Source organism: Rhodnius prolixus, unplaced genomic scaffold (genome assembly GCF_049639745.1).
Source record: "Rhodnius prolixus isolate KJV_2025 unplaced genomic scaffold, Rpr scaffold_1, whole genome shotgun sequence".
In the NCBI taxonomy this organism is placed as follows: Eukaryota; Metazoa; Arthropoda; class Insecta; order Hemiptera; family Reduviidae; genus Rhodnius; species Rhodnius prolixus.
This window is the reverse complement of record NW_027411581.1, coordinates 9,041,250-9,067,504: the sequence shown is the minus strand read 5'-3', so window position 1 is coordinate 9,067,504 and position 26,255 is coordinate 9,041,250. Positions and strand designations below refer to the sequence as shown.

General features: G+C 33.1%; 2 protein-coding genes across 42 annotated transcripts in view; one reads left to right on the top strand and one right to left on the bottom strand.

Annotated features, from left to right (window-relative positions):
• Positions 1-26,255, top strand: part of LOC141460614 (uncharacterized) — a 610,369-nt gene that overhangs the window by 537,589 nt on the left and 46,525 nt on the right. For 5 of the 7 annotated variants that reach the window (XM_074140978.1, XM_074141047.1, XM_074140825.1 and 2 more), the window contains exon 3: positions 24,294-24,508. In XM_074140978.1, the coding sequence (XP_073997079.1) occupies positions 24,294-24,508 (215 nt within the window). Of the gene's footprint in view, positions 1-21,733; positions 22,092-22,606; positions 22,697-22,773; positions 22,961-24,293; positions 24,509-26,255 lie in introns of those variants that run through there. The other 2 variants (XM_074141295.1, XM_074141124.1) reach the window with 2 other exon arrangements.
• Positions 7,816-21,592, bottom strand: LOC141460915 (uncharacterized). Of its 35 annotated transcripts, XM_074141583.1 has the most exons (19): positions 21,486-21,592; positions 19,972-20,024; positions 19,570-19,744; positions 14,608-14,684; positions 13,282-13,344; positions 13,134-13,169; positions 12,972-13,019; positions 12,824-12,859; positions 12,663-12,710; positions 12,503-12,550; positions 12,354-12,389; positions 12,193-12,240; positions 12,033-12,080; positions 11,883-11,918; positions 11,721-11,768; positions 10,496-10,576; positions 9,305-9,391; positions 8,806-8,864; positions 7,816-7,980 (listed from the first exon to the last, which is right to left on the bottom strand). In XM_074141583.1, exons 4-17 carry the CDS (start codon positions 14,671-14,673, stop codon positions 9,311-9,313), a joined length of 723 nt encoding a protein of 240 aa, XP_073997684.1. In that variant the 5' UTR covers positions 14,674-14,684; positions 19,570-19,744; positions 19,972-20,024; positions 21,486-21,592; the 3' UTR covers positions 7,816-7,980; positions 8,806-8,864; positions 9,305-9,310. The 35 variants fall into 35 exon arrangements, with proteins under 35 accessions (XP_073997684.1, XP_073997516.1, XP_073997593.1 ...); XM_074141415.1 differs by lacking the exons at positions 19,570-19,744; positions 19,972-20,024; positions 21,486-21,592 and adding an exon at positions 16,072-16,149; XM_074141492.1 differs by lacking the exons at positions 19,570-19,744; positions 19,972-20,024; positions 21,486-21,592 and adding an exon at positions 16,072-16,149 and having other exon boundaries at positions 11,727-11,768.

Genomic DNA, 26,255 nt, shown 5'->3' with positions numbered 1-26,255 from the left:
TTTGAGGATGGAAGATTAATAATGTTCCAGAATCTTGTTGTAATGATCAAGTGAGCAGATTTTTTTTTTCTTAAAACAAACAAAAAAAAGAAAATAATAATATAAAGTAAAATAAATCTTTGGCGGAAAGAAAATTGCTTTATAATAACTAAAAGTTTTCTCCTTTAGATTTTCGTATTTTTTTTAATCAAACTTTTCGCAACGAAAAAAGGGAGATACATTAACTTGGTGGGGGGGGGGGGGAATAAGGAAAATTTCGTTAACAATGGGAGTTGGTGGCTGATGACGCTGGTGTAGTAAGTTAGTGGGGTGAACCGACTGAAGAGTGAAGTGTTCATTACTCAGGACAGACGTCGCCCTCTTAATTGATCTTCGGTTCCTCTCTGTTGTCTAACTGGCTCCATTCAAGGGCCAATATCTACTTAGATGCGATAACTTTTCACTTAAATCAATGCTCTTTTATTTCCTAATAGACTCAAACTTAGGCTTTAAGTAATAATTATAATAGTATTCTGCCATTATTTAGAAAAGATCATCTCGCTCACATTTGTCAAAAGTCATTTACTTTAGACTTAGAAATTATTACAAGTATTAAATGTGCATATGTCCACTACAGACTGGATGTATCAATCAAAATGTTTTTTTATATTTCTGAACGATTTCGGATTTTCATCCATTAATGTATTGGAGTTAAATTACCCTACACCAAATTGATGAATCAATCAACTGAAAAAAAATTAAAACATGCGTGCTGTCACAGACAAAATCAACAATACTGGTTGAAATATAAAGAGAATATCTGTTTCAGTGGAAAATATAGCACTCAGGATATAATATTTAAACTCTTCACTTTCCTCAAGTATCCGAGATTCAACGGCTGCTTTCCATAGTCCAACGATCATCAGACACTAAGGAAGTTTACAACGTTCTGTTTGGTATCCCCCTTGGCTATTTTAATATCGATACTACACCAAGGTGCTTTAACATCCGTATATTTTCAATAATTAAAATCTTCTTTAATATTTTCTTTTTTTAGTTCTTCTTTTTTATTTGCCCATTATTTTGGGAAATGCATTAACCGGAGCAAGATAATTATTTTTCCTTTTAGTCGATTCTTTGAAGGAGAAGTTAGTTCTGTTTAACTGAAACTTTCCTTTATTTCTTAAGATTTCATGATCAATGTTATTACTTTTTTCTTTGCTTACATCTTTACAAGGCCAGTGCCTTCGTGGAATTATTACATCGAATCTCTTACCTCAAAAGTAAGTTCTAAAGGAAGGATATTTGAATTATTCTTTTGATTTGTGACTGTGGGAAAATTTGATTGAATCATACGCATTTCCCGTATGTTAAAAATTACTTCAATTTGTAAGATGTTTGACTTTAACCTTAATGCAAGTAATGTTGGACGTATTTCACGTTGTAGAGTTATATATTATGTTATATGTTATAAACGTTCGGATTGGGCAAGAATAAGAGAGTAGGGAAGGGATTAGCTGTGCGGTTAGCGTACTGGACTCCCACTCGGAGGTCCCGGGTTCGAATCCAGCTGCTGACCCTTAGATTTTCTCTTCCTAGGAGCTGTCCGGTGATGGGCAGTGTTGTCCGTAACGAGAGAACACAGTCCGGAGGCCGGCAGTGCACTGAAAAAAGCTCCGGGCGCCAATATAACCTTAGATGTTGACGTGCCTTAAATCATTAAAAATAAGAGAGAGAGAGAGAGAGAGAGTAGGCCCACTAAGAGATCTACCATCTGCATGAAGAGTGATCAATATCGTCAATCTGAGTCGGTCTTGGTGGTCAGGGCATGTAATTAGGATGGGCGATTCTGAATGAAAAAGGTGAAGTTTGGAAGAAGGGCGGCAGTATTTGAAGGGACTATTTGAAGGTATGGTGGTGAATGTTTGGAAGTTTCGAACCAAAACTGAACTGCTGCAGCTAACAACAAATTAGACGTGGAAGTTGTTGGAGTAGGCCACAGGACCCAGAGATGGATTGTAGCGTCATTGTTGTAGGACAAAACTTTTTTCAGACAGCTTTCAAACTATTGTCACACTAAGTTCTCATTAAGCAAAATTAATCTAATTCTCAGCCGTTGTGTTTCAGTGCAAATTAATAACCGTCAGTTAGGAAGTGGATGGTATCTAAGACTGGGTAATCAGGGCTCGTTGAACTGGTTTCAAAAGGTTTCTATTCTACTGAAGTGAAGAACAGACATTTTTTGTCGGCTATTTTATTATCATTAATTTATGTTAGCCCGAATAATTAACTGAATTTTTAGAAAATAGGATTTTAGACCTATTTTATTTTCCTTAACAAAAATTTTACAATTGAATGTCACATTATATATTAACAATTTGTTCGTTCCCTGTGAAAGTCTGTACACGCAGGTCCCAATATTTGGGTTCGTAACGAAAAGTGGCGAAGCAAATCCTGCTATCTAGTTCAGTATATTTTATTTAATTTTTTTTATTTATTTTGTAATTTACAATCTGAATAAATATATTCAGTAAGTAAATAGGATGTAAATAAGATGAACTGGTGCGGGAAGAGCAGGAGCAGAGAAGCTACCCAGCGGTAGCACTCTCTATAAATCAGTATATTAAATTGATTACGTCAGCAATTGCGCCCTCATGGCTCCATCAGAGATGTGAAGCAAATACCCAATGGACTCGTTAAAATTGCAAACTCGTGCCACCTCTTTAGCAATAAACCTTTGCAAAATGGCAATGAACACTGGACTGGTGGTAAAATTCTCTCCAACAATATAATATTTAATCAGCGCAAATATGTGCAGGGATATTATGTCCGTTGTATGTTAATATATTCAACTATTAATTAAGAGAAATATGTGGAATTCTAGGCGCAATAAGTAACTAAAGTATGCACATTTTATTAGCTTTAACATCCAGTTTGGTGCGGATATCTGTGAATAAATGAGAGTTTATAGCGTTATTTCTCGGCCATTGTTTGAATACTGTATTTGGCCAATCACTTTGCCTCGATTTAATATAATCTAGCTTATTTCAGCTATGTAATTTACACGTGGGGAGAGGGTTCTTTTGCTGAAATCATGCAGCTTATTCAGTTATGATTATGTTATTTACAAATAGTATAAGCTTTGAATTATTTGGTTATTTAAAATGAATGCTTACATGCTTAATTTATTTTACTAAGAAAGCCCAATGATCAACCAGAAAGAGGCTCGAATTAAGAAAATTACAAAGGGACTTCTTACTAATAAAAAGTTTAAGAATTGGTTTGCCTGGCATTGTTTCAAATTACAACTTATTTCTTCACAAGAAGAACTATTCAATTCTTCAACAATTTCGCTTGGCTTTTATTTTTGTCTTAAGATTGATATTTAGAATGTTTCACCAATCAAGACAAAACAAATAAACGAAAACTTGAAGTGTACTTCATGAAAAAAAAAAAAAAAGTCAGATGAATAATATCTAACCCTTCAAAGCGATAGAGAAAAATTGCAACCTGAATTGTAACGGGTTGTGATCCAGAATCTTTTTTTTCTTTTTATATTTGATAGTAACAGATGTGGCAACTTAATCGAAAAGAAAGAAACCGAAGTAAGAAAACAATATAGTAGCACGTTTCTTATTTTTTCTAAAACTTACAACAAAGGTTCAATAAGGAAAACCTTTCTTAGACATAGCACAGTTTATTTGGAACTGTCAACACATACTCTGAAAATGCCGCCAAAACACATGCTCTAGCGCAGAGTGGGTACATATTCAGCACCATTTTACCTTTTGCATAAAAATGGTGCATTGTTCGAGCTAAGATCTCATTTGTACGAACTTTACATTATGTCAGCACTTAGAGAAGAAAATTTACATTATAATTACCAAAAAAAAAAACAGTATGTTCTGTGCGTACCAAATTCCACTATCCTAATTGTGAGCTCTAAATCCCAGATTTCACTTTATAATCTTTTCACCCTTACCATTAGCTATAGCTTCAGTATAGTAATGTGCGTTTCTTAAGTATGTGTTCTTCTACTTTACTGACAGCCTTCTCTTCACGCCCCCGCTAGTTATTTCAGACTGCATTCCAAATTGAGCGTTTTGGTACTTGTCTCCTCTTTTTTCCTTTGAGTCTCGTCCCGTTTTACCTCATCTTTGTTTTATATTAGTCCAGCAGTACAGACTTCATTGAAGCTAAAACTTGCTTGCTAACAACAAATAGCCATCCTCTGGTGAGGAACCAATTTATGGTAAAAGAAGAAATTTCGTTACTTTCCAGATGAATGCATCTTTAAAATTAACAATTAGGCTCAGTAGTATTTATGTATTTTTTTTTTTTTTTTTTTTTTGGGAGAGAGTCGCAGGAGGAAATAAGTTCTGCTGAGGTATACTAACACGAAGAGTGGATATAACCCAGACCTCAAGAAGGTAAGCGAAGGGCTGAAGGATCAGCTGTTTAGGACTATTCTCTTGAGTAGATTGCCCTAAGTAAAGACAACCCGTCTATTCTATTTGGTTGCAAGTGCTAGTTTGCGTTTTACTGTGAATTTTAGTAACAGAAGCTAAATCTCAAAATTTTCTAATGGAAAAATTCATGAACCTTAGGAAAAGAGATTTCTCATATCAGATTAGTAAGGTTTCTAACCTACATGTCTCATTTGATTGAAGTTCCTGGGTTGCCAGTAGCCCACCACACATTTAACAAGAAAAAAGTGCATTTATCATAAAAATTAAAAGAAAAGAAAATCGTACCAATCACACTAATGTAAACGCAAAATCTTGCATCTGAAATGAATAAATTGTTAAAATTACATGAATATAAATTCAAGCGAATAATCTAAATCTAGATTTTTAATTTAATAAATTTAGATCTCATCTTTTAATTTCAGAAAAATAGTTAAAATCTTGGAGTTTATATTCACGCTAATAATAAAGTAAATAGATTACTTACTTGTTATTTACGCTTAGAAGTGATATTAGATTTGTTTCTGAAACGTTATGCAAAGAAAATGGAATGAACTTAGCTTCCAAAAAGATGGAAAAGACGAAGTGAGGACGGGTTAAGGATGTATTGTATCTACACTTCTGGTGATGGCATCCCTTATCAGAGGATCACCTTTATCAGAGTGTTTGCTAAACGGGGACCCGATTTTTCCTATACATCCTAACCATGCAGACACAACACAATGTTCTCTCCATAGGCGCAATCTCTTCAGTCTACCGCATATGGATCTCTGTCACGACTCTATTTTCACACACTCCAGTCAGCTATCCTTCCATTACATTATTCAGGGTTTCTGCCATACATCCTGCAATCTACGTCTAATCCAGCTGTTTAAAAATACATAAAGTTGATGGCAATATTTAGAACCATTATTAATGGGAGATGACTCATTACGATCATAACTGATAAAGCTGAATCAAAAGTAAACTTCAAGCTGTTGGCGTTGAATGCTTCAATACTGACTGAACCAGTAGCTTTTAAATAAATTTAAAAAAAGTCACCAAAAAAAAATTCCTCGAAGATAATGTATCTTCTGTAATTAAAATAATAATAATAAAATTGATGAGCTAAACTAGTGAAAAACAGTGCTTTTATGGATAAGCTTTAATTAAATTAAATAATTTTAGATAATGTAATAAAACTGATAACATGAAAAAAATAATTGTTATTAAAAAAGAATAACTTCTTACCTGACCACAGATACTTCTTAAAAAGTGGTAACTATAACATGAATTTCACAGTTTTTTCCAAAATGTAAGAAACTGATACTTATTAAACATAAGTGATATTAATGGCAAGGGCAAGATAATTTCGAAGAAGTTTCCTAGAGGTTATGAAAACATCATTCACTTCAATATCAATAATTAAAACAATTTATTCACTGTATTATTTACAAGATATAGTAGAGTTTATGTTTACATTTATACTACACAAGTTAGAGAGCGCGAGGCAACAGCAAGTTATGTTGTTTCAACTAGTAGACCGCAAAAGCGGGTCTTGATCAAAGTGTTCCCGCCAGCAATTGGCCTTGTCCTACAGGCAATCAACGTGCAGTTAGCATATGTCATTTCTCAAAGTTTAGATTGATTTGTCAAATAGATCTACTAGCGCATATTCTGATGTCTCTTTCTCAATAAGTAATACTTCTTGTCATCCTGGGCTCTATCATCTAGAGGAATAGCAATAATTGGCCCATTTATTGTTTAAATTTATTTTTGCCTGAGACAAGATTTCCAAGCTTGGTCATCTAATCTGTCCAAAAGAAGATTGCATTTAAACTGCAATTTAGAACCAACTTAATTCAGTTTCAATTGCTGATTCATCTACTTTAATTTTCTAGTTAACAAATTTTTATTTTCTGATCTTTCATATCTTTCTGGTGCTTCAGCATTCCCTAATACTATAAGAATGAAGTTCCTCAAGCTGAAGCAAAGCAAACCCCATCATTCTACCACATAAGGTTTTTTTTAATCTTAACAGTGCTTTTGCTCTGAAACTGCTTAATTTTTTGTATCATCATTTAAGAGCTCAAAAAAAAAAGTTGAATTAACTCTTTTCTTTGGAAGTCTTAAATGAACATGTGACATCACGTCATTGTGTTCAATCCAGCCACAAAATACTTTACAATTCTTATATCACCAACTTATTCTTTTAGCTATCCACTGTTGTGTTGATTTACTCGTATTTAATAGAAGAGTTCGTTATACATACGGAAAGTGGCCCGAATCGATCGATGACTAAGAATAGCTGGTCATACAGGCTTAAATGGAAAAATCTCTGCATCTCAAATCGCATTACCTCCTCTAATGTATGAGTAAAAAGAAAAACTAAAAATAACTGAACAGAATTCAATTCCAAAGTGAAAATATTTGTTGAAAATAAGTGAGTTCCTTGCAGCCATCTTTTAAGTTTTGTATAGCCCAGGAGACGTGGATATGGGAGAAACACCACTAGTGTGTGGGAGAGTCCTAAGGACAACAAGTATGTTGTTCCGGTCCATTGTTGTAGAGGTCCAGGAAGTTGGGTCACCTGACTCTGCTACTAAACAATTTCACTACAATAGTGGAGGTATATAATAGTTTCGCCAGGGAGCCGAGCTGAGTACAACTAGATCCTCCCCTTACAACCTTTGCAGTTGTTCGCTTCCACAAATATATTTCACATACATAAATGTATTTCTGACTTTTTACTGCCCGCTTTGTGAATGTACTCAGACTTCCTTTATGTTATAATTTATTTATTTTATTTTTTCAACTGCGCCAACACGTCAGCTGACTGTTCTCGGGTTCCAGCGATCTATAACTCCGCTCAAATCATTTCTCCATTTTCATTTCAACTTTCAATAATTTAGTTTGTTTCTTCTTCAAACGCCTTGTAATTTTTTTAAATTTTTAATACAAGTCATTCTAATGCAATCTGTTTTCTTTTTCACTTTTATTTGTACCCTGTTTTGAGGAACTTTGTAATCGAGCGATTTTCGATTTCAAGCTAACAGAATCCCTTGAGATCCCTTGGATAGTAGTATTTACAAATTAGTTCTGTGTGTATTTATGTGTAGCTGAATTCAAAAATCCGAAAGTTATAACTGGATGTTCAGTATAGGTACACCCAGTCGGTTTGCTGAGAGAACAGTGATATGAAACTTATTCCTTCTCTTTGAATCCTCCAATCAAACTATTAATTTTGCAGTACACAATAAAGTGTGTAATTTCTTATTTAAACGTAATGTACTTGATGCAACATGTTTCTCAAGTCTAATATTATTGTAATTAATATTTTTCACACATATTTCAAATTCGATTTTCTCAGGTAATTAAAAAAAGATAAGTGTTAAATTTATATAAGTTTAATGTCTTGTTACATTTGCAAATTAATGGAAAAAATTATTTTCAAGTGTGGTTAACGTTAGAGGAATGTACTCCATTATTTCTTATTTTCTATCTTCATTATTGAAGTCTTCATTAATTGATATTGTTAAAACTTGTTCAGCTAAACCTGCACACACCAAAATGCATTGAGTTTTTCTGAATTTAAATATAAAATATATTTTAATAAAATATACATATAGAGATAGCAATGTTAATTTTGACTTAAGCCTGACGCAACTTTAATTAGCAATAACATATGTAACAAAAATGTTATTCTATACATACGAGCAAATAAAAAGTTATGGTGATCAATTTAAATCCAATTTCAATACAAAAAGTTAATATTCAAAGTTTTATTTTAATAATGCACAACTTTCTGCAACACAATCTCATAGAGTAAAATAAAAAACATTGAGGAGAGTGTAATTGAAAAAGCGGAAATATGGCTCGCTTCGGCGGCAAACTCTTGCTCCCCATTCTTACATTCATTCTCTCATGATTGCGTTCTGATTGCAAACCCCTCATTCAACTTATTGTTTACTGGATGGGTAAAGAAGGTGAAATCTATGTGAAATGCAAAATGGAAGAAGGAATTAAGATTACTGGGGAAGGTTAATCCTAGGATTAGCGCCAGTTCTATCCAGAAACAAATTCCTGGAGGCCAAAAAAATTATCAAAAGACAGAGAGTACTGACTTTCTTATTTCAACACTGAACAATTCATGCTAGAAGAGGTTGACGTATAATCGTGTAATTTTAAAGAAAAGTGAACAGTTAAATATGTTGCAGATACTTTGAGATCTAGGAGTAAACATTGAAGAATGAATGAACAGGATTATTTTATATGAAAGAAAGATTCTTAAGTCGCCTAGAGAAGATGTGCCAATAATTACAGCTGTACACAAGCAGGCCGAGAAAGTATTAATTAATGTAATAAATATGTAACTACTAACCTATTCTTATCTACGTTGGTGCAAATGTAATCCTTTCTCTTTCCTTGCTAAATCTAACACTGAAAAATTAAATATGACTTTTCAAATCCAAGTTACTTTAAAATAAATCAAAGTAGCAGTCGTCAGATAGATTCCTATTGCCTTAAAGCCAACGTTTTCCAAAACTTTGAGGCAAACAATTTTTCAAGTCACAAGCCACAAAATTATAATTAATTGTTACATAATAATAAAGTCTACATTAATACAAAGATTAATTGTGATCTATGAGATTAATGGTTAAATAAGAATAATATTTATAATTAACTATTAAAATTATAAAGGGAAAGAATGAAAAAATTATAGAGCACAAAGAGGGAGACAATACTGAAAGTTTGAAAACCATTAGCTTAAACTACTTAACTGGATAAATTGAATTCGTGAGTCAATAACTGATCACGTGCAAAAACTAAACTCACTTGAAAACAAATAAATATCTTAAAAACATTAAAAAAAACTTTACCACTTCTCATGGATAAGGATCGTTCACGTAAGGGTATTGATCCTCAGGGTTACGGGGATGTTCTTTATGTCCTTCTTGGCTGGAAGGCTGAAATATAATATAGTATTACACTTTGTACTAAACAGTGCGTCCAGCCTGCTTCTACTGGATTTCAGAGAGCAGCTGTAATAAATTATACTACCCTGTCATCTATTATAACATCCAGCTTCCTATTAGGCACCAATGACTTTTTAAAGGCTGAGCTAACCAAAATATTTTTCGAACAAAAGAAATCTTTTCTTTCACTGTTTTTTAAAACTATTTTTCTGTACGCAAACGCTAGAAAAATCACTTCAAATCATTTAAACTACGGATAAAATAGGGCTGGAAGTTTAGTTAATAAAAATCAGTCGGAGAGACAAAACGCGTATTGAGTTTACCACACTCTTTTGAATAGAAAATTTTGATTAATGCTGTGTTTTCTAGTGGAAAATTCGTCCTTTAATGTCGGTAAAGCGTATAATTCTTGCTACATTCATGTAACTACTATTATACTTGTGAAGTTCTAATTTAGATTTATACTCCAATGGGAAATTACAATTATTTCTTATTGAATTATAGTGCTATCAGTTTACAAAGAGATTAGAGCTTTGATTGGAAAAGAAACTAAAACAGATACTTTAACTTCCGCCACACTTTACCCACTTCAGTTTGAAAGATTAAAATGAAACTAGAAGAACAACACGTTTAAAGAACCATTCCTAAAAAAAGTTCCCCGTACCTTCCTGTCCGAAATTGAAACATTTTATTCAATCTTAATCAGTTAAATTAAACTTTTGTTGGTTGATCTCCCATTAAATCATCATTTCCAAGATTTCATCATGAAATTATGCCTTAATTACTATTTAAGTCAGAGTGATTTTAAAGGTGGTAGGCAAGAATTAACTTGCTAATACTCACAGCTGTATATACAATAGAATATGAGGAAGTTGGGCCAAGAGCCCGACTGTCCGCACCCTAAAAGGAACAACTGTGACATCCTCCGGCTAAAGGATGCCTCAGTCCATCATTGCATACCCAATGCTTAATGTAGTCTCCGAAGCCTTCTAAGAGGCTCCAATATGGTCGTTTCAATGCCAAAAAAAAAAAAAACTTCAGAGAAGGGCAACCCTTTTAAAACTATGTAGTTGCAAGAAATTCTCAAAAACTTACCCCAAAACCATCGTAAGGGTCCACCACATAGGGATAGTGGTCCAGTGGGTTGTATTCTTCTTCCTGTTTGAAAACTTTGCCCTGAAATAAAGAAAAGATCAAAAGAATAAAGAGATTTAAATCAATGATTACTTATTTAACAACTTTTATTAGGAAAGAACTCTTTTTTTGAGGAGGAGAATTTTCAAATTATGCACACAGCTTCATGGAACATAACTCTTCAAAACTTCCAATCAGAAAACCATTCAATCGATTTAATCAATTTTTCTTCTGTGAAGCAGATAAGTACCGGTTAAGTCTAAGAAGTGGGGGAACGAAAGGGTAGTACCGACGAAATACGGTATCTTGTATCCATTCACTCATCAGAATGCATAAATTTATCCTTCCATCAGCGAGAAGAATAATGAGAAATAAATATTATTATTTGAAAGAAGAAGTAATCGTTCTTTTTTCAGGCTTTTTAACGACCATTGTACCGCTTAGTGTCGTGAAACACATTCTTTACAATTAATACTTTTTCTAACAAATAAAAAGTAGCCACACGCGGGATTCAAACAGGAGATCTTCCACTTAAAAAGCCCCATTAAATCAATAAATATTAATTAATTTCTACCGTTCAATTCTTAAAGTTCGCCTATTTCTTTACATTCTAGTAATGAATCAGAGAAATGAAAAAAAAAATGTTAAAAGATGGATATTTCTTCAGTTTGTACTAAACCGGCTTTAAAATAGGAATTCGTTTTTTCCGAGAAACTTTATTGTTTTTATTTGCAAACCTTTTGAACAGAAAAGAAAAAAATGCAATAAAATGGAAGCTGTGAAAGTTATCCAATTGAAAACTCTGAGAATGACATACCTCCATTTGAAGTCACTACTTTTTTTTTAAGTACATTATCGGATTTAGTAAATGGGTGTAATCTTTACTCTATAAAATTTGACATTTTGGTGGAAACCTTGGTAGTAAGAGTAACGAATGAGTTGAAAGTATGAAACGATAATTTTGTATACCCTGTATTTTGCAAATGGCCAAGTCATAATTGCTTCCGATAAAGAAGATGTAGGGATACGTGGTGATAATGTAATGTGAGATTTAGCTCGCCTTCGATTCCACTTCTCATTGAAAACAGATCTCTTTACATCGAAGTGCCATCATCAGATACCATGAAGTGTTTTTATTGAAGAAGATGCAACATTATAAGATAAAATTACAAAAAAAAAAACTTACATATACCTCATCTCCAACATACGGATTCAGTAGCTGCACAGGTAGAGGCTGCACAAAAAGAATAGAAAGAAACATCCTGTAGTGAATTCTTTAATTAGGTGCATTCAGGTATCTTTTTATATTTTTATCAACATTATAGGATAAATTTTTAAAAAATCTTACGTCTTCCCGAACAAACGGATCCACCTCAGGTTCAGGCTGCACAAAAAGAATAGAATGAAAAATCCTATAGTGATTTCTTTAATTAGGTGCATTTAGGTATCTTTTTTATATTTTTGTCAACATTGTAAGATAAAATTTTAAAATGCTTACGGTTTTCTCATCTCCAACATACGTATTCAGTAGCTGCACAGGTAGAGGCTGCACAAAAAGAATAGAATGAAACATTCTGTAGTGAATTCTTTAATTAGGTTCATTCAGGTATCTTTTTATATTTTTGTCAACATTAAAGATAAAATTTTAAAATGCTTACGTTTTTCTCATCTCCAACATACGGATTCAGTAGCTGCACAGGTAGAGGCTGCACAAAAAGAATAGAAAGAAACATCCTGTAGTGAATTCTTTAATTAGGTGCATTCAGGTATCTTTTTATATTTTTATCAACATTATAGGATAAATTTTTAAAAAACTTACGTCTTCTCGAACAAACGGATCCACCTCAGGTTCAGGCTGCACAAAAAGAATAGAATGAAAAATCCTATAGTGATTTCTTTAATTAGGTGCATTTAGGTATCTTTTTTATATTTTTGTCAACGTTAAAGATAAAATTTTAAAATGCTTACGGTTTTCTCATCTCCAACATACGGATTCAGTAGCTGCACAGGTAGAGGCTGCACAAAAAGAATAGAAAGAAACATCCTGTAGTGAATTCTTTAATTAGGTGCATTCAGGTATCTTTTTATATTTTTGTCAACATTAAAGATAAAATTTTAAAATGCTTACGTTTTTCTCATCTCCAACATACGGATTCAGTAGCTGCACAGGTAGAGGCTGCACAAAAAGAATAGAATGAAACATTCTGTAGTGAATTCTTTAATTAGGTGCATTCAGGTATCTTTTCATATTTTTATCAACATTATAGGATAAATTTTTAAAAAACTTACGTCTTCCCGAACAAACGGATCCACCTCAGGTTCAGGCTGCACAAAAAGAATAGAATGAAAAATCCTATAGTGATTTCTTTAATTAGGTGCATTCAGGTATCTTTTTATATTTTTGTCAACGTTAAAGATAAAATTTTAAAATGCTTACGGTTTTCTCATCTCCAACATACGGATTCAGTAGCTGCACAGGTAGAGGCTGCACAAAAAGAATAGAAAGAAACATTCTGTAGTGATTTCTTTAATTAGGTGCATTCAGGTATCTTTTTATATTTTTATCAACATTATAGGATAAAACTTTTAAAAAACTTACGTCTTCTCGAACAAACGGATCCACCTCAGCTTCAGGCTGCACAAAAAGAATAGAATGAAAAATCCTGTAGTCACTTCTTTAATTAGGTGCATTTAAGTATCTTTTTATATTTTTGTCAACGTTAAAGATAAAATTTTAAAATGCTTACGTTTTTCTCATCCCGAACAAACGGATCCTGTAGCTCATGTTGCGCCTTTAGCACAGGAAAAGGCTGCACAAAAAGAATAGAATGAAAAATCCAGTACAGAATTCTTTAATTAGGGGCATTTAGGTATCTTTTCATATTTTTGTCAACATTATTAAAACTGTCCGGTAGGACAATTGTGTAAAGGTTGATCATTAAAAAGTGCACGAAAAAGCTTGACATTGCACAGGTTCACCTAGTTCCAGCGGATATACGTACATAAAACTGTGAAATATTATGATGATCAAAAACCTTGATATTAGCACAACTAGGAGAAGAATAAGGAAGTTACTTGTCTCTAAATTGCACAGTGCTGCAGTTTAGAATCAGTCAGTTTTCCAAAATTTCAAAATCTGAGCTCATGGTCCTCATATGCAACCTAAGATGGTAACCAATGTTTTAAATTATAAATTTTTTAATTTCTATAAAAATTCTGACCAATCATCACCTGATCTTGCTCTTCTCGAAATCTAAGTCGGGATTCAATTATACTTTGCTAAACCGTATAAACAGTAACATCCTTGGATTAGAGACTTCCTAAAAATTTGAACATATTCACTGCAAAATCAGTTATTCATAAAACTAAATTCTGGCGAAGTAGTTGCATGTAAACAGAATTTTGCAATTTTATTGCACGTTTCTAATTTAATATACTCTAAAATATATATATATATATATACTTTCTTTAATGCTAAAAAGTGAACAATATACCTTTGAAAAAAAAATAGTGAATAGAGTGATCTTTTATTTCTAAAACAGCCTCTCTGTAAAAAGCAGAGAAAAAGATTCAAAACTGATAATAATGTTGGTACATAGAAAACATAGAACCTACAAGATTTCCAACCCATATAATAAATAATATGTCTACATCACTCTACTGTCTTCTGGAAGAACTATGTGTAATAGAACTGCAGAATAGTTAAAAACAACATTCTAACGTCAAAATTCAATGAACTTTAAAATGATAGGGTTGGGTTGAGAATTGGATCGTGGAAAATGGTAGGCATTTAAGAGTAAAATGTGGTAAATGAATTGTATTAGCTTCTTCTACCATAAACAATAATGTATAACGAACATAACCGTCTATAATAGTACTTATTCATTTAAAATATTATTTAAAATAAGTAACTAAATAAAGTTGTGATTTTAAATCTAATCAAAACAGTTGGTGAACATTACTACAATTTCAATTCAAAATATAAGCAAATATGTGGTGTCTATGAATCGAATCTCCTACAGATTCAGTGCAGTATTTTTTTTTATAAGAATCCATAAGTCTGTAGAACTAACCGTGATGCCAAGATTTGCTGCAAGTGTAGGCGATATAAGGTACACAGCAAATAGTAACGCAATCATCTTATAGAAACCTGCAAAACATATATAAATCCTAGAAAATAATAATAAGGCCTTTTTTTTTACATAATTTAACATATATTTACAAAACATTACAAAGAAATAAAAAGCTATATCAAAATTACAGTAAATGTTCTACTAATGTTTATTTCAGGCCTAATCTGGCCCATTTTAACTTCTTGCCTTAGCCAACAGCACCTGATACCGAAGTGATTTCTGTTACTATCCAGCTATTAATCTTATCTCATCTTTTTATAATCAAGATTCTACTTGCGTGGCTTTTGTGACAGGTTTGTTCATTTATATCTAGAAATTTTCTGGTTAACCAAGACTGGCATTCCATTGAAATATCTTCAATTGTAGCTTTTCTTAATACTAGGCCATCCGCCAACTTTATATTGATAACAATTCTCCATTAATTTTATTCTAAAATAATTTTCATTTCATTCAAATCCTCAAAAAAATCTTTTTTAAAACTGCAATATAAAGAGTTGGAGTCCACCCCCTTCCCCCGCTTCATGGAAAGTGTCTCGCTCTTTTTTCATTTCAGCAAACGTTAGATGAGTAAAAGCTCAAAGTGGTTCTGCTTTTTAGGTTTGTAAAGACCACTTAGCTCATAAAGAGCTGGGCGCTTTCCGTGTATCTCGATTTGTCAGGTGTTATAGAATACCAAGCTTTTTATAATTGGTCTTATTTTTTTAAAAAAGTGTCTGTTATTCTACGAGTATATTGATAAACTCTCCGATTTTTGGATCAAACATAACAAGAACATTTATTTTAATCAGTAATTCTTATACATATGTTAAAAAAACTGTAACAGAGTATTCTTGTATGTGAGAATTTTGCACCACGTTATTTCTTTTTTTATTTGTGCATTTCCCTTTATTTGTTTCAAAATGAACTATTTTTCATTTTCCTGGTCAAGTATACTTGGGCAATTTTCTTAATACATTAAGTTTGCTTACAAAAGTATATTCACCTTTAATAATACGAATTTAACAGGACGGTTCTCTCCTCACAGACAACACTGTCCACCACTGGACAGTGTTGTCTGTGAGGAGCTCGTAGAAAGAGAAAATTCTAAAGGCCAGTAGCCGGATTAACTCAGTGATTAACGTACTGGATTTCCACGCTGAAATCCAGTACGTTAATCACTGAGTTAATCCCTTTCCTAAAATTTTCTATTCTTAATAATAAACGTTGGGGTTTTCAATTAAATATTATTTCATTTTTTAACTTAATAATCACAAAGGATCAATAGAAACAAATAGTTCATAAGATACATTATTTATTTAGTGCAGTCGGGGATTGAACAAAACTAAAATATATTTTAATAAAGTTCGTAAATAAATATTATGGGTTTATTAATTTATAGGCGTATTAATCCAACATAGTACTTACCGGACATTTTGCAGAAAAATTGTATTTCACATTGAGTGCAGAATATTCGATATTTGTATTTATACCATCAATATCTTATCTCATTAATATTGAAAAGCAATTGATGTTTTTTTGCGAAGAACATCTTAATAATGAGATTACATAATCATACAAAAACTGTTGCCACCTTACTCGCCCAGTATACGAGTATGTATATACTTATGATTGCTTAAATGGAGCTCCAGCTAGTCGTGCGACAAGGAGCGCTTTTTTTCTTTGCTTGCGATCTGATTTTGATTTTAGCTAAAAGCTGAAAATGTGCACTCTCAAGAGACTCACTAACCCCAATTACCATAACCTAAATTTTGATAAAAATTACTGTGTGACCGAAGAGAGATTTTTTGTCTCACTCAACAGAACGGTATCCTTACAGAACGGTATAAAATTGTCGTAAAAACAATTGATTTCTTAAAACGATTCTTCTACATCTGCTGACTACAGTTTAGTTATACTACTACTTTCTTCATCATCTTAATTCAAAGAAAAAACTAGTCTAAAAAATTATGCAAGAAATGTCAAAAATTAACTATCTCAATTATCTATCGGTCTACATCAAAAAGAACTTCGACTGCTAGTATCTGAGGGTTAATAATTAATACTACTTCCTCGGCTAGCTACTCTCCGGTGATCTAACATCGGAATCACACTCCTTATTTGGTAAGCAATGCAGAAATTCCAGTAAAATAAAGGATATGCTATTGATACAATAATTTAGTTTGGAATTCAACAACAATACCGATTTCGTTGGTAGTTGTGGAATCATCTTTCCAGTGAGACGGGAATAGTTTCTGATTTGAGACTGCTTCCTCACTATGAGCTTACCACAACCACTGGGGCGCGACCCGATTTTGGCCGTGGTAGTTTAAAAATGGGTCGCCACTTGCGGCCACTTATGTATATGAAAAGCCATTGCATTCATAACTAAATTTTACTGATACTAGCTACAGATTATTAAAAGCTTTATAACTAAAATAAATCACTTTGAAAAGTAAATGGAAAGTATCTGCGTTGCTTTGCAAGAAGCAAGTATAGACTAATTGGTGAACGAGAATCAGCAGCAGAAGAGCCATTAGTGAGTATATTAAATTGTTAAAGTGTTGGTAAAATAAAATTATTGTCCTGCAATTGCATCATTCCCCCCCCCCCCCACAACGAACATAATTTTGTTCTAATTTTTGGGTCGATAGACACCAACGCTGCTGCACATGCTCTTTATTGAGGATAATAGCTTTCCAGCTCCGTCTAAAAGGACTTTGGTTTATCTGAACCATTTCCTTTCCTACTCTCAGTTCTCTGTATATGTCTGATATTTCAAAAGACTTCTAAGACCTCTCGAATGTATAATCTAAACTAATAATAATGCCAATTTTGTATTTATCTGCTAACTAAAACCCAATCTCAATTTCCAAGTTCTTTAAATAAGTATGATTATCAGCTAGTACAACAATTGTTTCTTAATTTTTTTGTAAAAAGAAAAACACCTTCATTGCCCTGTTGTATATCGCCGTACAAAATTACTAACAGAACACTATATAAAATTTATTTATATTAGTTCATTTCATAACTGAAGAATCAATTATTCATTTTTTGGTCTTGTCTCATTTCACAATGATTTTTGGAAGAGGGAATTTGGTAAGATTTTAATTAAAGGGCCATTTCAATGGAAAGAATAGACTTTCATCATACACGTTTTATTAAGAAGGGCGATTTGTTTTGACACAACTTCTAATTTAAAGAAAATTTTAATACCTAAATTTTAAACTATAGTTCTTTAACATTTTTCTAGAAAAATTTTATTTTAAGGCAGTTCTAGAAGGATATGTCACTCTGGAAGTTCATTTTCTTGTAATGTAAGATTTTTAAAAACTGTATAATGCCAATAAAAATTAGATACATCGGCACTAAGCAGGCTAATGGGAAACGTTGGAGGACCTTTGCCTAGCAAGAGACGGCTCCTGATGTCCGCGGCAAATGCTGCCATGCTATATGGCAGCGAAATTTGGGCGGAAGCCTTAAAAAAAGGAAAACATAAGAAGTGGCTGGCGGCAGTCCAAAGAAAAGGGGCACTGAGAATTATCAGTGCTTATAGGACGGTTTCGAGGTCGGCGGCCCTGGTAATAGCAGGTGTTCCCCCCATTGACTTGGTGGCAATGGCCAGAAGAAGGACCTACCTGTTGAGGGAGTCTCTAGGTAGTACCGACGCCAAAAAGAGAGCGACTGCTCGGCTGGCACAAGATTGGAGAGCCTGCTGGGCCAATGACCGCCATGGGCGATGGACGGCAAAATTGATTGTTGACCCGGTGATCTGGGCGGAAAGGAAACATGGGGAGGTGGATTATTACCTCACACAATTCCTTACCGGCCACGGGTATTTCGCAGGATTCCTTAAAAAAATAGGGAAAAGGCCGTCTGGGGCGTGTATTTACGGGGACTCGGACTCGGATGACGCCCTGCACACCTTTTTTGAGTGTACACGATGGGTACAAGAAAGAAGAAGCTTGCAGGAAGTCACCGGTCCGATAGCTCCGGACAGCATCGTCGGACGGATGCTGGAAGACGAGGAAACCTGGGCAAAAGTATCTTCCATTGCTAAAAAAATATTAATAAGGAAAAAGAAGGACCTCGAATTATTGTAGGTAAGGTGGAAGAGCAATAAAAAGAAGGAAAGCCAAGTAACGAGGCGCCATCCCGAAGTAATGCTGTTTGGCGGTTCCGGGATGGATATTTACGCCTGAAGGGGAGGGGGTTTTTTAGTGGGTTGAGCCCCACACACCCGACAGATCGTCGGAAGGTGCCTTTGGCATTTTTCCCCCTCGCAAAAAAAAAAATAAAAAAAATAAAAATTAGATACGTTACTGAAATTAGCAGTTTGAAGATAATTTTTAAGTGATAACATTAAAAAATGAGGAAAAAGAAAGTCTATGAGTGCTGTTATTATGATGTAAACAGTCTTACTTATCTATGATAACAGTTACTTACCCCTGACATTATAAATTATATTAATCATATTTAAAATTAAATAAATAAATAAACAAAATCTTGTTTAAATTGGTAATTAAACGGTTATTATCTTTGAACGGCCTGCAATCTAATCATTTTCAATTATTATTAATTTAATTATTTTAGTAACATTCTCTGAATTTGATTAAATATAAACAAAATTAAATAAAAAAATCTGGTAAGAACACTCCTCTTGACTTTCCCTATCTTTACTCAAGATTTATTTAATCAATTTTTTTTGTACTAAATGTAAGTTATCTTCCATATGTTCATTGAATTAAAAGAACTCTTGAGGCAGCAAAAAGTGAATTCAGAGAGGAATTCACCAAACACCTAAAAACTGTTTCAAAAATTTATTCTCTTGGAAAATCATTTCAAACGAAGTTTGATCCTGCTGTTTGCATATGACCCAGTAGATAGATGATAGCCTAGAAGATAAATACCCAATAAACTACTCACTTGATGGCCAAATTGTATCAGTTTGCAACAGATCATCACAGTTGTCAGGCTCATAGTTGGGTTTTTTAAAATCACTTTTCTTAGGTAATTGATGACTCTGGTCGCTTCTTGTTCATCCCGTTTTTAAAATATTGTTCATTGGTTCAGTTTCCTTATTATTCAGGCTATAAAGAATCTAAAAATAAATTGTAAAATTAGCTGGACTTAAATATGGGCATTCATGATGTGGATAACGACTTGATTCTGCCACCATCAGAGAGAAGTTACAACCCTTCAGTAGTGACATAGAGTACAGTTCTCCTTTTAAAAAAAATGTATTAATCTTCCAAAGTTTACTTAAGAAAATGCTAATACCCGTAATATCCTCTTATGTTAAACAAGTAACGAGTATAACAGTCTTACTTGCAAAATGTGGCGAGCAGGCTACCTGCTTAATTACTGCTCGCTGGATGCTGCTGTAAGGAGAACATCAGATCAGTAAATTCATAAATTTTATTTTTATCATTATTAATTTGGAGTAGTTAATAAATTTGTTACAAAGTATAAATTCGAGTGTTTTAACGCAGTTGTGTTGTGAAAAAGATTAATTGCCCGAGAAAAAGTAAGTAAATATACAACTGTTACGAGTAATTTTTTTCCCCAAATTCTGGATAAGCTTTTAAAATAATTGGTGCCAGCAACCGCTTTGAGGGGAAAAAGCATTACTTGGAGAGGAATTGTCTGGAAATATTTTCACCTGAAGAAAAAAAATAAATAAAATTTCTTTTCAAACGGAGGAATGAAAGCAAGTAATGGAATTCTATTGGATTGTGGTCAAACCTATTTGTTGCTTCACATTCAAGAAAGATTGGCTCTCAAAATCCAACCAACAACTCTAACTTGAATAAAACTTTCAAAATATTATGTTTTTTACTTTATGTCTTCTTGCTTTTGACCCGTATTTCTTACAATAATAAAAAATAAGTTAATTGCTAACAATTTCTTTTAGAGCAAGGGGCAAACTTTCTAATTTTACGGACCCGTTAGACAGTTCAGTAAAGAGTCCTTCTTCTAATTCATACTTACAACACATGGCAGCACGTTACCATTAACTAAAATTAGTTTATGTGTGCGTGCTTAATCGAATTGAGGGTTGTTCGTGCGAAAAAAAAATCCACATCTTTAAATGTATTTTCAAGTATGGTCAGACGTTCTCTCAGAATTGGCGTCAAATTTCAGTTTGCAAAAACTTGCCCACAAAAAAAAGCATTGAAACTTGTGAGTCAATCTCGTTCATTCAATCTAATGTAAAATGAAAAGAGAAATTTTTACTGAAACTCCCAAAGAGTCCAGGAGCCGGTGGACCCCACATTAAGAAACCATGCATTTAAGACTGTTTTCTTAAAGCCAAATTTAGCAGTCCTTGCATCTCTTTTTGTGTGTTTTGGATCTAAATATATTCTGTATATGCTAATATTTCGTAAAACATAATTTTTGGAGGTTATTACATCAAATACTTTGTGGAGAGCATTTAGAGGATAGGCCATTAAGTTGTGTTTTTATTTTAAATATATCTTTTTTTCTAAATTATATTTTGGCCAAATAGTGCAATGTAAATAGTTATTATTTTACTAATTAATTTTGTTGTTTTCTTTAATATCACAACCGCCCATGTTAGCACTAGCGAAATATTTGTTAAGTACTGATTAAATATTAGTTTTACATTAATCTGTATTATCATTATTTATTTACAAAAAAAAAACGGCCCTAGAGATGCGAAATATGCATTGGTTGCTTAAAATCAAAAGTACAAAAAAAAGAAGAAGATAAACAATGAAGAGATCGAAGAGAATTGCTCTTCGGTATGAAGTGGTGGAAATCATGGTTTAGTCTTAATTAGGATTGTAAATGTTTATGGCGAACATGACTAATACTACCGTAAGATTGCTCTCCCTTATTGCGCACCCCTCCCCATAGCTGATATGAACTAGCTAATTCTTCAGAGAATTTGGTATCACCACCTAAATACTCAAAACACACTTAATACCAACGTTCCACACTGACTCTGCCTTTACCCTATCTGTAAGACTAGCTGTAATTCACATCGCTCTCCTGCAAATCTTGAATGCTAGCTATTGTGACTGGACAGGCAGGAGTGGGAGATCCCCCCTCTTCGACAGCCAGGTTCGACGGATAAATTCGACAGAGTTCTCCACCGCAGTTCCACGCGTAAAAGGAATGGGTGACAAATTGTGTTTTACAGAATCTCAATGGTTTGTCAAGGCACATTATGTATTACTTCATTTTATCTGTGTTTCCAATATGAAAATCCTTCTTTCATATTCTCTTAAATTAACCAATTTTAAAACAATGTTGCTAGTGTTTTTCCCTTCTTCCCTAGCCAGTCACCTAACGTGTCGTAAGTCAAGGGAATGGAAATGTGGGAAGTAATACAGAAAAGTTTTTACTCTCAGTCATTGCCTTCAACCATTCAACAGGTCCTTAATCCTGGCATGGGACATGGTTAATGAAAAAAATAAAAAGTAAGTAGCTTTTGAAGTTCTTTCTTTATTGTTGAGATTAATTTGGGAAATTCCGCTAAATTATCTCCTAAAATGGTTATTGTGTAATCGGTCTCAAAATTTGTATTTGCGCTTTTAAAAGAGAAAAAATTAAATTGTTGCCTAAAGAGATAAGGACGTCCAGCCACCTGGAAGGTGTGCCGTCTTCCCTTAAATCAAAAGTAATAATATGGAATACAAAAAAAATTACAGCATCAATCTTGTGAGGAAAAAGAAAGTAATATAGGTTTTTAGTTATAGGGAAAAATGTTTTACAAAAGATGGATAACTACTCCGTTTTTATGGTCACCTTTAAGAAGTAAAATAATTTTTTTTTGTTTTTGATTTTTTTTTATTAATAGTTTTATGCTTATATTCAAACCTTTAATAGTTGACGTGACAGTAGTTATATAGATTACACAATACATTCCTGTTAGGTAGTGTTTGTTGATAAACTCCTTTGTAAGTAGAAATTGTATTTTTGAAACATGTTACAGAATTTGAGAATAACTGGCTCACAATCGAAACGTCATTGTAGATATATTGGAAAAAGGAATTTGTGATACTATGGAAGATTTATCATTTTGGTAACACCTTTAATTTGATGGGGTAAAAAGTATTTCTCTACTGTAAAGTAAAAAAAATGTAACTTTACTGCGTATAGTTTACTATTAGTGAAGAAAAGTTATCGCAGAGTTGGCATCGTTATGAAAGAGGCCAGTATAACTACTTACGTTGACAGCTGTGTTGGGCATTGGGTCAGAAAGGTCTTGATGCCAGGAACAAACATCCTGAATGTCGCGAGGGATCTTTCATCATATCTTCAAATAGGCGAACCAGCTAACAGTGAGGTACGCAAATAACCAGGTAGTCCTCTACTGCTTGAGGATTCTGACCTTTTTTCTTTTCCTTTCTAAAACTCACTGTAGAAATGCAGAATTCAGAAAAGTATAATGAAAAATATCAAAACGTTGATTTTAAAAATTGAAAAATAAATTCTAAGCCCAGGCTGGTATTTAAATTCAAAGAAATATTGTTTCAATGAATTTATTAAACTAAAATTGCATTTGTTAGAGCTTCTTTCAAAGTAAATCTGTACCGCTACACATTTTAATTAATTTAAAGTACATATATAGAATAGAAAGGCCCTGATTGGAATTGAAATTAATCAGAGAGCAATGTGGTGTGATGCTTGCTTGTCCTTTCCCTGTACTCATCAATAAATGATTATGCAACGTAAAGAGAATATGAATACACTCCGTTCATTCCCGAAATCAGGTTATTTCCGTTATTTGTATTCTATTGATAATTATCTTTTTCTGATCGGTTCATCTGTTGTCTAATGACGGGGATGTAGAATTCATTGAAGTCTTGAAACGCACCAGGCATTTCTACAATAAACTTAATCTAAAGCCATATTTTGTGCAACTCCTAAAGAGTCCCTGTTGTAAATGTCGAAGCTCAATTCTAACTATAATGCATTAAATCTTCATTCTACTTATGGCAACAACTTTCTCCTCCAAAAACTTTTTTCTATTTTGTTTTCTTAGATACATTTTTACTCAACTTTACTCGAATCAAGGTTTTAATAATTGTTTTTCCAAAGTTGATCTTCCTAATTGGTTTAAATCTTTTGTATTGTGGATATACGTTTCTTAAGGAAGAAGACACTTTAAGGCTCTTGAAAATTAAGTGATTAGTTCACCAAATTCTCAAGAATCGTAAATGTTCCCAAAAATATAGTAAATATGTGATCTCCCCTATCCTGACAGACCTTCTGAGATTAGGTCCTCATAATTAATTCGTCTTCCAATCTGATTATTTTCACTTTTGATTCCTAGTTAGCACGGTATGTGACCACTCGTAACTTTAAATATGTCTTTTACTTTCTGTGTTAGAAAAAAATGAGTCAAATGAAACTACTGCCGTTACGTATTTTTATTTTAGAGAACCTTTGATGACAATCTTCATGGTTGAAAGAATTCCTAAGTTCGCACCACATTTTTAATGCGAATGAATGTACAAAATGCTATGAAAGCAATTGTCCTAGCATTGAATGAAGGAAAAAAAGTATTGAACCAAAACTTAGTGTAAAGTTAATGATCTAATATTATAAAAATTGTTGACAGTGTAATTCAGAATTCTAATAAATGTTTTTCTATTTGTTGTCCACTAATTGGACAGCTCTGTTATCAGGTACTTTAAGGCGATATGATAAAACTGGATGTGAGGATGACACTCTGGGTCTAACATGCCCACAAGGCACATCTATTTCTGTGGAACTGGCTCAGTACGGTGCTGATCCTCATCTGGCATCCAATCTCTGCCCTAGACCACCTCCAGGAGCACAAAGTAATCATCTTGGATACAAGCCTTGCCACCCTCCTACTAGTTTACAGGTCTGTATAGATAATATTTTTGTTTTATCAAATCAAAAATATGGAATGATTCTTGATGGAGGGGATGGGTATTCTTCTCCCTAAAGTACCTTTTCAGTAAGATGTACGGTTTTTTGTATTAAAATATGAGCTAAAGTACAACCTCTTACAAAAAAAAATCAGTTAAATAGAAAATTCTAATACCGTGAAAACCTTTATAAAAGGGCCTCAACTTACCTAATAAATTCGCCACTGTGTGTTAGATTATTCATTAATGTAATTATTAGACAATGAAATAAATATTCATCTTAAGAGTTCTGCGGAAATAATTGTGATATTCCACGCAGATCTGCACTCTGGTGGGCGAACAATTCCTTAAATAATTGCCCTTCCATTATTGTAGTGGGCACAGCGAACCTCTTCTGATGAGAACAAAACTCATCTCTCATCCCCCCATAGAGCATTATCCTCAATTACTTTGTGTTTGTGTTCAGCCATTCTACATGAAATTGTTAAGCTACATTTGTTCACTTCAACTTATTACCTCACATTATATTAATAATTTGTATTTTTCAAACATTTTTCTTTATAAAGTAGTATTTATCAGTTTCTGTAACACAAATAATAACTAGCAATATTTAGTGAATCATTTCAATTAATTTTAAAAGTTGAAAAAGTCATTTACCCCCTAAAATTAATTTTATTTCAGGTCAGTAAATACACTAACAAATTGGAGTGGATCGAGACAAATTAAAATTGATTCCAACATATTTATTTTAAACATTTTATTGAGTTGAGAGATTTAGTTGTACATCATAATTATCCTGTTAATATTTAGTACGATTAGTTTAGTCTTAGAGGGGTAATATTTGTATTATTAGGGACAATAATAATAAAGTCTTAATTAGCAATTTTTACCACTTAACTTTAAATTTTCACTACCTATTTGGTGTGCCAGAATGTTTTCCTTGTCTAACAGACCATCTGAAAAGATAGCAAAAATTTATCAATGTCTGTGCAGGCGCACTTACATATCTGAACTGAAATTATTAATGAACGCAAAGAATAATATAAACGAAAAACTGTTTCGCAAAAAAAAAAAAAAATGCAAAGGATAGAGGAAAAAATACTAAAATTTCTGCAGTTTAACACCCTCTGCACATAGAATAAGAACAAGATTACAAATAGAAATGCAGGGGAACAGTTTCATCCAGTTTAATATTTTATACATTTCACTTAAAATAATTCTACTTTAGAATGACAGCCCATTTTGGAATCCATAAGTTACAATTGACGAAACAGCAATGAAGACTTGAATCTTGGTTATGAATTACGATTTCAGAAAAATTACTAGTCAACTTAAAAATGCTCGAAAAACATAAATACATACTGTAAATTCGTAGAAGATTCACGTTTCGTGTTCCAATGCAATATAAAGTACCAGAAAACTCTGAGTAAGATTAGGATTTCAATATTAAAGAAATAGATATGGGGTTGGTAAAAACCAGTATTAACCAAGCACCAGGGATAGTTCGTACTACCATCAAATTTGTCACTGTCACAACAGATCACCTGGGTCGCAATAGCATAAGCTACTGGTCGGCCCCGACGGAATCCAATCAATTTTAAATGTACGTCCTATTTTTAGATTAGAGAATAATTGGAAAAATGGTTGCTTCCGCAGTGTTCGCTAAAATCAGCGATGTTAGAGAATCATGTTTAGAATGCAACTCCTTTGATGGAATCATTTTCTATACAGATGCAGAAG